The sequence below is a fragment of the Copadichromis virginalis genome, linkage group LG10 (assembly GCF_057382275.1).
Source record: "Copadichromis virginalis isolate Kocher_CV1m ecotype Utaka linkage group LG10, C_Virginalis_male_GT1.1, whole genome shotgun sequence".
In the NCBI taxonomy this organism is placed as follows: domain Eukaryota; kingdom Metazoa; phylum Chordata; class Actinopteri; order Cichliformes; family Cichlidae; genus Copadichromis; species Copadichromis virginalis.
The window spans coordinates 20,542,113-20,554,413 of NC_140627.1; the positions used below are offsets into that span (position 1 = coordinate 20,542,113).

The 12,301-nt window shown below is 38.7% G+C and overlaps 1 protein-coding gene across 2 annotated transcripts; it reads left to right on the plus strand.

Annotated features, from left to right (window-relative positions):
* Positions 1–588: 588 nt before the first annotated feature.
* On the plus strand, positions 589–12,068 carry aldh3a2b (aldehyde dehydrogenase 3 family, member A2b). Of its 2 annotated transcripts, none has more exons than XM_085470555.1 (11): positions 589–716; positions 2,003–2,198; positions 2,688–2,919; positions 5,405–5,490; positions 5,887–6,095; positions 7,468–7,585; positions 7,813–7,954; positions 8,217–8,383; positions 8,486–8,585; positions 8,720–8,958; positions 11,247–12,068. In XM_085470555.1, exons 2-11 carry the CDS (start codon positions 2,037–2,039, stop codon positions 11,259–11,261), a joined length of 1,470 nt encoding a protein of 489 aa, XP_085326681.1. In that variant the 5' UTR covers positions 589–716; positions 2,003–2,036; the 3' UTR covers positions 11,262–12,068. The 2 variants fall into 2 exon arrangements, with proteins under 2 accessions (XP_085326681.1, XP_085326683.1); XM_085470557.1 differs by having other exon boundaries at positions 2,037–2,198.
* The last annotated feature ends 233 nt before the right edge of the window (positions 12,069–12,301 follow it).

A 12,301-nucleotide genomic window follows, 5' to 3' on the forward strand; every position in this document is an offset into this window, starting at 1 on the left:
GATGTTTCCAGCACCTTGTTGAACCTGTGCAAAAATAAGGACTTGGTTATTTGTCATAAATGACTCCCAAAGGTAATATTTCCAGATCATCTTATTTACAGAATTTCTAAATCTCTGAAACATTAATATTTTATTAAAAGTAGAAAACCGTTATTTTCCACAGTGGAAAAAGTCCATTAAGATATTTCTGTATAAATACAGAGAGAAGGGGATTTGTTTCATGTGCATAAGGCACATTTGTAATTGGATCTGTTTATTTGTTTATTTTAGTTTTTCATTTATTTTTGCTTATTATGGCATTGTGTGCTCCTGGCTCAGTTTGAAAGTCGACTGCAGGTCCAGCGGTGCACTACATCTCTGTGACACCTTTACTTAGTTTGAATTTGCAAACAAAATACAGAAACAGCATATCAACTAACATAACAAGTCAGATTTAACGTTTTGAAGTCTTTTTTATGACAAATAACCACGTCCATGTTGACATATTTCGGTGTGGACTATGAACTGTAGGTGTGGACCAGCAACACGCTGAGGCTGAAAGCTAAGCCCAGCGGAGGGAGTGTGGGGCCCTCCCCCCAGCGGGGGGTGGGATCTAACGGGGAAGGAGAGCTCTGTTTCTCCGCCAGTGTGACCCGTCCGGCTCCTCCGCAGCAGGTTATCTCACCATCGAGACGCTCCAGGATCTCCAGAATTTAACCGCCCCTGATATTATAAAGGTAGGACTGAACAAAACCAGATCACAGGTGTTTTCGCTTTTTAAGTTCCTGACCTAACAGACAGAGAGCGACCCGCGGGAGCGATTTGTGAAGAGACAAAAAAACAAATAAGACTAACAATAAAAACACGAAATTTAATCAGCCAGACGGACACATTAAGACGATAATGTATCCAATAAAGTTTGTGCAGAATAACCAACGTCAGCCGTGAAGCATTTAACGTGAAACAGGATACCGGATGTTGTATGTGTAGTTTCTAATTACTGTACCTTTAAGTGTGAGCCAGCCGCTGTAGCCTGGTGTTTGTGATGGTTTCCCTTTGCTGTCATTATCACAGCATACAAGCATAGAAAGCATCAGGCTCCCTCCCTAAAAAGCGATAATGGACAAATATTCCGCTTGATCCAAGTTATCAGGAGCATATAATAACGTATGCATATAATTAAAAGTACAGAGAGCCAACACAACAACAGAAAAACGTACTTATATAATACTTAATTGCTAATATGCAAAACGATGATGTATCTTATCACTTCTGTGATTTTTATAATATAGTGGGTTTGTCTCAATAAAAGAAAAAGCAGTGCTGCTGTAGTCAATGAACGAAATCTCTCAGCACAACTATAAGAAACAAATTACAGCAAAACTTCTGCTCATTGCCCACACTGTCCTGTAATTAAGTAAAAGGTTTTTGTTATTACACTGAAAATGTCTTACTTTATTTATTTATTTATTCATTCATTCATTCATTTGTTTTACTGTAAATGTAAATAAATAAAAAATATCTATAGTAGATAGTGAAAAAACTTTTTCTGTCATTTAACTGTTTATATATTACTTAACTACTTTGCAGTATGAGTGGCTGTGGGGCAGGTCTATATCAGTGCATCAGTAACACAAACTGTAAAATATTTGAAATTACATTTGAAACGTTCCTAAATTTTCCAAAGATGTTCAGTGGGCTGGACTGGAGTCTTAAGCAGGCTGATTTTGGCTCCCGGGCCTTAACAATCACAATTAAATATAACAGAAAATACTAAACTATCCTAACCTTTATAGCTTAAGTTACTAAACTACCACCAAAACCTCAAATTACATTATATAATTTAACAGTTCTTACTTTATAGACGAGAGATCAATAAAACTAGGATAGTTATGGTTATAACAGATTTTTTAAAAGTGTTTGATGCACTTGCTCGTGCTTGGACCGGTGAGAAGAGAGCTGCAGTAGGAGAGTTGTGTATTTTTAAAGTTAGCCACCTTTTCTTGATTTCTGCTTTCTGCAGCTTTGAGGAAATCTTTTTCATTTGGTCTCAAAAGATGTCCCGGGAGCAGCAAGCGGTGGCTCGTGCCAGGAAAGCCTTTGAAACAGGCAGGTCCAAATCTGTAGAGTACCGAATCAACCAGCTCAAGAATCTGCAGCGGTTATTCAGCGAGAGACAGAAAGAGATTGCAGCTGCCATTAAGAAAGACCTCAATAAGGTGAGTAGTGAGTACAAAACACATAGACTCCTGTCTGTGTTTTTACAGACTGGCTTCCGATGTTTCCCATGTTATTTCTTAGGTAAGCACAAAAGCTCCCGGAAAGCACATCCACTGCCAAGGCCAAGGCACATTTCGTAATTCTAAACAAAGTCATCTGGACCCAATTAAATCCTGAATTTTTTTGTCTGTGTCATTAATGTCTTGGTAGTTGTGCATACTTGTGCTGGCACACAAACAGTCTGACATAGAAAGAGCTGGATGGGATCCCTTCTTTCCTCTGGAAATCTGATTGCTATAAATAAATATATATGTATAGGACTGCCTTGTTAAGAAATATAAATAGAAGTTTTAAAGTGGTCAGATCATAAAACCTATGAAATGTTCATGAATCAAAAATAGCCAAAATAGTTTCCTTTCATGGAAGCATACAGAAGCTGAAGAGTATCCACCATAAGGAGATCCTACGTTCATCTTCTTCTTCCTCAGACCGAGGTTGGGGCACAGTTTTATGAGACTCTGGGTCTGGAGGGTGAGATCAGCCTCTTCATTAAGAATCTGAAGGAGTGGGCAGCCCCTCGGCATGTGAAGAAGAACCTGCTGACCATGTCTGACACCGTCTACATCCATCCAGAGCCGCTGGGGGTGGTGCTGGTCATCGGGGCCTGGAACTACCCCTGGGCTGTGACCATCCGGCCGCTCATTGGAGCCATTGCTGCCGGTACTGTACCATGCTGAGAGTGTTTGGGGTGGATGAAAGGGCAGAGTGTGATGTAATGTGCCTGAGTAGCGCTTACATCTGTAACATCTTTTATGATAAGAATACCACAGGCAATTTGTGTCCTTGTGGCCACTTACTCAAGTGCAGAATTGCATAAAATAGCATAAAAGTCAAATTATATAAAGCATTAGCATTTATATATAATAATTATTATTATTGTGTGCATATTAAATAATAACTGAAAACAAAGTTACCTATATAATTAAGTACTGGAGTAAACTTATATGTCACCAAATTCTCAATTTAAAATATACAATTTACTCACAGTTTGTAGTGCCTGGCCCTTTAAGCACACAGCCTTATTAACTCTGATATTGTAGCATTTTTTCAGTTCAGAGTAAAATCAGAACCTATGTAAATGTCTTTGGATACGTTAGCAACAGACAGCAAAGACCACAACATTTCTGCCTAAGATTTGGAAATCAAGGCGTGTATTCAGTTCTTTTCTATTCGTCTGTTTTTCAGGCCAGTTCTTTTCTTTTGTCCCGTGATCACAACCGCTCAAGTTCCCCTTTCTATCCAACCACTGCCAAGTGTTCTCTTTCAGCTTGTGATAAGTAGGTCAAAGGCCACTCTGTGAACTCTATACTGCAATAATGAGAGCAGAAGTTTTAGGAACGGCAAAAGATTCATTGTGTGTGTCCTTGTACGTTGGTATTTACTCATCAGATGCTGGGATCATGTTTTTTTCCTATTCTGGGGTGATGTGTGTGCACTTTCTCATACATTATCTTCATAAAGCTCAGCCTGAGTGGTCAAACTGTGCGACTCAGCTTTAATCACGATGTCATGAAGAGGTTTCTTGTGACTACACAGCATGACACTGCAGTATTTGTGGTTGTCCAGTGATAGCTTTGCATATCAGTGCTTGCAAGTAGGCAGCTCATTTGTATTTCATTTGGATAAATCTAGTTTAGTGTCAAATACTGAAAAAGTGTAGCACTCGCCAGTGCAGTTGTGCAGCACTTTGTGCCACCATTTAATATTCTGTGATTGCTGGCACAACATGGACTTTGCTCTTTGCACCGGCAATATCAGATATTACACAGAAGCTCGTATCAGCCCAGTGGGTCAGAAGTCTTTTCTTCTGATTATTTTCAGGCCAAAGGCAACTGTCAGTTCAACAAAACTGTTGAAGAATTATGCATTTAAAATATAATGCACACTGATGTGCGTAATATTTTTTCATTGTGATTGGTTAATATTTACAGTCACAATTTCAGGTTAAAATAGTAAGTTAGCATTTTCTGTCTGGGCAGCCACAGCCTGAATGTGTGTGTTTGAATGGGTGAATGAGGCTAGTTGTATAAAAGTGCTTTGAGTGCTAGAAAAGAGTAGAAAAGCAGGATATAAGTGTCATTTATTTCCAGGGAGTAAAAATAATTCAATTAATCTCAGTAAAACAGACCGGTAAACAACGTATGTACTATATGTAATAGGCTGATAATTCATGATATATACCATCATGTAAAAACTCTGATATATATAATGATACTTGTTCAACTGAATCAATTAGATTTGCATTTCACGTGTCAGTGATCCTCAAGGTTATTGTAGTTAACTAAAAATAAAAAATAAAAAGTAGACTTGGAGAAAGGTTAAAAACAACCAAAACAATTGTGGCTAATGTGAAAAATGAATTAAAGTAAAATAAAAATATAGATAATAAGTTAATATCCTTAGCTTTAGACATTGTTATCTGTTAAAATTTGCTATCATAACTTAGCTGTGGAGGTTTTGATGGACATGTTAATTTGAGACATGGATGTTTAAAAGAGTGAGAGTCAATAGCTTTAAAAAAAGTTGTATTTTTGGGAATGCCTGTTCTAATTTTCCATAATCTTGCCTCTGTCGTGTGTCCTCCACACAATAAAAGACTAAAACTGACACTGAAACCAATAAAAACTAAAGTGAAACTACTGAAAATGTTTTCAAGCAGTAAATATTAAAGTGGAACAAGCAGCAGTACTATAGAAACTAACTGAAACTAAACAGAATTAAAAACAAAAAGTCACAGTGAAATGAAAATAAAAACGAAATTATAAGAACTCTGTTGATCACCAATAAAAAAGCACAAAGGTGTAGCTGAGGCTGCCAGCACAGACAAAGGTGAACGTCTGGGGGTAGGCGTGTGATCTCAGCTGTCTTAGTGGAGATAATGATCAATAAATATAAGATAATGATGCCAAATGCCTGCACACAAAGAGAACTGGATATTTTTTTGGACTTTAAGCCATGATCTGCATTCTGCTGAATGGCTATCCATCCACAGGCTGTGTTTTTAGATCACAAATCAATAACAACATTAGTACATTTCATATTAAATGTGTCAGGAAAAAATGGACAAACATCATCAAAGAAAATGATTGAAAATAATTGTTAGATAAAGACAATATTGAGCTGCTATTCTCTTCTACCTGTGCAGGTAATGCAGCTGTGGTGAAGCCCTCTGAGGTCTGTGTGCACACTTCCAAAGTCATGGAGGACCTTCTGCCGATTTACATTGACAAAGTAAGGACAGGTCACATGACAGCAGCCTATGTCCAGCCAAACAAGGCTCTGTTATAAGCTGCTTATTCTTTACAAACTGCATCTGTGCTTACACTTATAGTTTTATCCTGTGTCATATAAAAACAAACTGTGAAATGTTTCCCATGAAAACACAAGATGTCAAGGAAACTGTGTTTACTATAGACACATGATGGGGGAAGTCGAGCAGAGAAAAGCTTTTGACTTGTGCTGTATTTGCTTTTTATAATCAGTTTTATTTATTTATTCATCTCTATTTATTCTGCAAATGATCTAAAGAAGAAAACTGCCTTGCATCTCAAGTTGTTTAAATTACAGAGACGTGTTGTTTCCGGAGCTTTTGTGATACCTCCGTGTATGTTTTCTTTTGTGTGTCAGGAGCTTTACCCTGTTGTAACTGGAGGAGTGCCGGAGACCCAGGAGCTGCTACGCCAGAAATTTGATCATATCTTCTACACCGGCAACAGCACGGTGGGAAAAGTGATCATGGAAGCTGCCGCCAAACACCTGACACCAGTCACCCTGGAGCTTGGCGGGAAGAGCCCCTGCTACATCGACAAGAACTGTGACATAAGCATAGCCTGCAGGTGAAAGCAGTGCTCAGTGTTATTTGTCTTCATGTTACAATTTTAATTTCTTTTTTCTTTCTTACATACAGTCACTCGGAATCTTAATATTTCCATTAAGGGTGTCTGAATATGCTGGGTAGCTTTGCATGATCACAGTTTAAGACAGCTTTTATTTTAGCCTTGTGGCCGTTGGTTCATCATCTGTCGTTATCAGTTTAAGCTTCTCTTCTTTCAACCACCCTGCCTTAAAGTCAGCTTTTTTGTGGTTGGCTACACCTCATAAACAAACAGCTGGTGGGAGGAGCTGTTGTGCTCAAATTCAGAACTGTGTACCCTAAATGAGCATAATAAATATATTTACTCTCTCTGATGTTAAGAGGAATCTAAAGCATGGGCTTTAGAATACTTGCAGCTTTAGGCCATATTTAATATGAGCATCCACCTTTGTTCTGAGTGTTGGTCCATCCAGCGAGTGCTGTCAAAGCATATGCAGCTGTGGTCAGATGTTTATATACACTAGTCGTGGACATGAATGTCATAGTAATTTGGGGCTTTTAATGATTTGAATGATTTTTAATTTTCTCTAATCCACATAAGGTCAAAAGTATACTTACACACCATCAGTAATATTCAGTGTCCAAGCAAGTCGCACCTTGCTAAGATACACTTCTGGTGGTCATAAGTAAGTTTCTGGCATTTGACCACCTTTTGTAGCAGAATTGGTAGAGTTAAATCAGATAACTTGGTTTCCTTGCCAACACATGGGTTTTAAGCGTAATCCACAAATTTGCAACAGGGTCGATGTGTGTTTGGGATCATTGTCCAGGTGGAACACCAAATAAAAGCAGTTGATTTAATGTAAAGTTGAAGAATATGAGATAGTCCTTCATTATTTCATCCACTTTGTGCAATGCACTGGTACCACAGCTCCAGAACATGATGCTACCACAACCATGCTTGACAGTTGTTACAGTTTTCTTAGGTTTGAAAGCCTCACCTTTATTCCTCCAAACTTACCACTTGTCATTGTGACAAAACGGCTTCAATCTTTGTCTCGTCCGACCATAAAACTTTGAAGGCATCGATTTTAGAGCGGGGCCTTCTTTCTTGATCGACACACTCTCAGTCCGAGTCAATGTAAAACTGGCTCGACTGTGGACGCTGGTGTTATAACGCTTCCAGTTCATGGCAGGCCTGAGCCTTGGGGTTTTCTTTAACACCCTGATAACGTGATGGCACATCATTGCACCCTGAAGGACAAAGAATTCAAAGAAATTGAATTCTCAAATTGTCTTGATATTCATGCTCATGATGAGTGTATGTTTAACTTCAGACCACAACTGTATATGACATAAATCCAGTCACCGGTAACACTTCCTCTGCTCTGTAGGCGTGTCACGTGGGGGAAGTACAGTAACTGTGGTCAGACCTGCATCGCCCCAGACTACATCCTTTGTGAGCCCAGCATCCAGAACCGGGTCATTGAAGAGGTCAAGAAGTGTATTAAGGTACTGAAGATTGAAAAAAACATAACTTTGAGTTGAGAATTTTAAAACTAAGGAAAAAATATAGTCTTTAGCCTTTATTTCAATACAAACCTCAAAGAAATGTTTATGCCTAAAAGATTCATTATCAAGGTAGCAACACAGTGCACCGGGGGGGGGGGGGGGGGGGGGGGGGGGTAATTTAATGTGTTTGTCCATTAATTTACTGGTTTTTAAAATAATTTCTGTAGGAGTTCTACACAGACAGCCCAAAGACGTGCCCGGACTATGGTCGCATCATCAACCAGCGCCATTTCAAGAGGGTCATGGCCATGTTAGAAGACAGCAACATCGCTGTAGGCGGGGAAAATGATGAGTCAGACTGCTACATAGGTAACAATTAATTCATTTTTAAAATATTGTGTTTATTTTCTCAGGCCTTGACAGATGCACCTTCAGGGACCATATACAGAGTCAATACTCAATAGCAGGAGGATAAGGGGAAAATAACAATAGAAGTTACAATGAAGACAAATGTTGATAGCTTTTAAACTAAAATAATCAAACTGAAACTCAGACAGATAAACCAGAATATCTGAAAGGAGAACCTTCAGGAACAAGACAAAGTCATGCAGTGTTTCTGTGATGTGCTTAGCTCCAACAGTTCTACGGGACGTGAAGCCAGAGGCAAAGGTAATGCAGGAGGAGATTTTTGGACCTCTACTTCCTATCTTACCAGTCAGCAGCCTGGATGAAGCCATCAAGCTGATCAATAAGGGAGAGAAACCTCTGGCTCTCTATGTGTTCTCACCAGATAACAAGGTATCTACCAGCAGCCAACACAGCAAAGCAGTTAACACGTGGAAACCAGTGTTTAGGTCGAGACTTATTGTCAGGGTTTTTTGTTTTCTCTTCTCTGTAAAGGTGATAGAGAGAATGAGAGATGAGACTTCGAGTGGAGGATTCCTGGCCAACGACTGCCTCGTGCACTATTCTGTCAGCGCGTTGCCATTTGGAGGAGTGGGTAAGTAGAGAAACTGTGCAAATGGAGCCTTTTTTTTAACCCCTTAGTGACTTTACTGTCTGTATTACTGGTTTATTGTGTTGATTAAAAGTGGTCAAACCTGATGCCAACATCTGTGTATGTTCCATGTGCAGGAAACAGTGGAATAGGCTGCTACCACGGCAAGTTCAGCTTTGACCGACTGAGCCACCTGCGTGGTTGTCTGGTCAAAAAGCTGAAAATGGAGGGGGTGAACGACATGCGCTACCCGCCGCACACATTGAAGAAACTGGGCTGGGCGCGCTTCTTCATCCTCAATACCGTAGATGTGGGCTGGGTGGGACGGATGGCGCTCCTAGCTGCTCTGGTTATGGTGGCTGCTGTTGTGATTCAGGTGAGTTGAAAAGAAAGAAAGGAATAACTGACACGGGCAGTATCAGTGGACGAGCTTCCCAGCTAGCTGCAATGTTCTAAGAGGAGCAGAGAAACCTAAACCTTTCTGTAGTTGAACACATCCTTTGAGTGTCACACAGTGCACATGTGCATTACTGAGTGGGACAAAAAAGAGCGATCGCATTACTCCAGTGTTGGCAGACTTGCACCTGCTCTCTGCGCATCACAGAATCCAGCATGAAGTGCGCTATTGTATTTAAAGCTTTAAATGGCCTTGCACCTGCGTTTGCGGTAGAGACTTATGCTGTATCCATACTCTCTCTCAACATCATTAACCCTGTAAATCCTGAACTATGCAATGACTGCCGGACGATTGTAATTTTTTTGAAACTGTTTTTTTTTTCACAGTTTCAAAAAAAGTTTTTGGAAAAAAAGTGTTTATTGAACCTTCTGACAATTAAAAAAAAGCAAACATTAATTTAACTCTTAGCTAAAGACATCATGCTTTTTGTAATTTTATGTAATTAATATAAATGCGTGTACCATGAATTTGTATCTTTTATTTTTGTTTCTTATTGTAAATCACTTTTCTAAACATGCTACAGTATAGAAATATAAAGCATTTCCAGTCATGCTGCACAATGGGAGCTGAACCATCCAAGTGCCACCAAGTCCCCCGTCCACACATCCACAAGTATTTTTTTAAGCTTAACTTTGGTCTTTCCATCTACATTCAAAGGCCTAATGAAAAGCTCCTTCTGGGTGAAGACAGATTTAGGGTTAAGGGTTACATAACCACCAGCTGGCTTGTCATACTATAGGCATGCCCAGTTTTGTTTCAGTGTTTTCAAGCAGATTTAATTTATTCAGGTTTTGAGCTGTTTAGTGCTCGGTCCTGTGGAAGTGGTGGCGGTTCAGCCTTTTTTTCCTCCAAAAGTTCAAAGATTAATCAGTGATTCTGAGGCAGATTTGATGATAAATGGTCGTCTGCGATCGATTGGCAAGCTGTCCATATACAGGCAGCGAATCCACGACGCACATGAAAACAGAGTTGAATGATCCAAAACTACACATGCCAATAAACAGAACAACGCAACAATGACAAAACTTTCTTGTATCTGAAAAAAAAAAACATTCCCAACTCACTCATTAACAGCTACACAGTTGTAAGTAAACAACCCGGGGCTCTTTGGTTCAGTAAACAATGCTATCCAGTGAATGTGGCAGATACAGCCTGGCACACACACAGATCTGGATGTGGAAAGGGTCAAATGGCAACAAAGATGCAGAATGTTTTTCTTTCTTCTTCTTCTTCTTTTTTTGGTTCACAATGCAAATACTTCACAGTATTTCTGTATTTTTTTTTATTCAGTATTCACATATATAAATGTTAAATGTGTGACATTTATTTTTTTTGCACTGTGGCATTTTTCTGTTCTGCTCTGTATACTCCTTTTTACGGTGGCCCTGAGAGGCCAAATGGACTGCAACTTAAGAAAACACCAGCAATAAGAAAAACGCTGCAAAAGCACACAAAACACAACGGAAATAGGAAAAACGACAACGGAAATAAGAAAAACAACAACGGAAATAGGAGCAAACAAAACACAAATAGGAAAAAACTAATTTCCACAAGCACAAAGGAAGTGTTTGTGGGGAGACAATAACCCGACGGACCAGTTGCAGGAACCAAATTATGCTAAGAATTGCGCTGGGAGACACTTAAAATAAGTGGAGGATCTATCAGTTTTGTGAGGAAAGAAAAGATGAGAGGTAAGTGTGTTAGCCTAACTATTGGCCTAAAAATCCGTCATGAGTATTATATGAATCATGATAAAACACGCCTACCATGTTTTGGGTTCCTGCAACTGGTCCGTCGGGTTATTGTCTCCCCAGAAACACTTCCCTTGTGCTTTAGAAAATCTGTTTTTTCCTATTTCTGTTTCTGTTTTTCCTTCATTGTGTTTTGTGTGCTTTTGCAGCGTTTTTCTTATTGCTAGTGTTTTCTTAAGTTGCAGTCCGTTTGGCCTCTCAGGGCCACCGTACCTTTTGCCCTCTACAGTCTGCAGACTAGTTTTTACCCAACCTTCCTACTGAGTAACAACAAAGGATTCAAATAGAAATAGAAGCACTATTTCAAATAGAAATATTGTTAAAACACTTGCTTACAGCTGCGTCACAGCTTACCTCTGAGACACCCATCAGTCATTTTAAAAGCATTATGAATGCAGAGCAAATGTTTAGAAAAACCTCCAGCTGAGTCTTCTGTTTGTGTCTTTGGTTTTACAGAAGTACCTCCTCTGAAGCCGTTCTGCTGTTTCCTTTATCGTCTGGGCCGCAGAAGAGGAACAAGGAGGATTCATTTGTTTATGCATGAACAAGATAGCAATGTTGTGTTGTTTCAGGATTGCCGTTTTCCATTTCACATTTCAGTGAAGTTTCATGGAGCTCACTGAGAGCCGTTTATTTTAATGAAGATAATTATTTATTCTCATCTATGCAAGAATCACTACGTTCCATTAATTCATCACCACATTTTTAATACTTTTTAAAAAAAAATATGAATGATTTAGGTTGTTTTTTTTTAATGAAGTAATAGTGTAAGTGTAGAGGTATTGCATGATTCAAAGTATGTTGTCCATTTATTCTACCTTGCATTTAAAAAACAAAACATGTTTACATGAAGGGCCATAAGATGAAGTTCATGTTAATAATGAAAAATGATTTTTTTCATCATTATTATTATTATTATGTAGGAGCTACCTACAGGGTATTTTTAGCTTGTTGTTTCAGTAATGGATCCGCCATTAATCTGACAATCAGCCCGAATGCACTTGATTTCAGTAGTTTCAGGCTGTGTTTGGCAGGCATGAAGACAATCTGTCCAGTGAGATTTCAGTGTTTGTTTTCAGCTCATCCGAATCACGCAGGTTCATGTGAAGGAAGTTTTTAATGATTTTTTTTATGACCAAATGTAAAACATTTAAGTGACCAAGTGTAGTTGTTTCTAAATATTTGCCTATATCGCACCATTTAAATTTATAAACAACAATTAAAGAAATATATATGCATTTCTATTTTAATATTCAACTAAATAAATTGCTACATGTATCAGTTTGAAATTTAAGTTATTTTTATTCTGTATTTTACAAGCGTATGTTGCATAATACAGAGTTGATATTCATCAGCTCTCCTCTGTGAGTTAGAAATAGATTCACAGTTCAGTCTCATACGTTGTTAAATTAACTGTTAAAGGTCATGAAAAACATTTTTACATAAGTGGGTCAAGAACTTATGAAGAGTGTTGCTTAAAGTCAAATTTCAATGACTTTGGATTTTATCAT

Coding starts and splice junctions, on each gene's coding strand:
- aldh3a2b (XM_085470555.1), top strand. CDS start 2,037: ATGTCCCGGGAGCAGCAAGCGGTGGCTCGTGCCAGGAAAGCCTTTGAA. Junction 6,096..7,467: donor GACATAAGCATAGCCTGCAG/GTGAAAGCAGTG, acceptor TCTGCTCTGTAG/GCGTGTCACGTGGGGGAAGT. Junction 8,384..8,485: donor TGTTCTCACCAGATAACAAG/GTATCTACCAGC, acceptor TTCTCTGTAAAG/GTGATAGAGAGAATGAGAGA.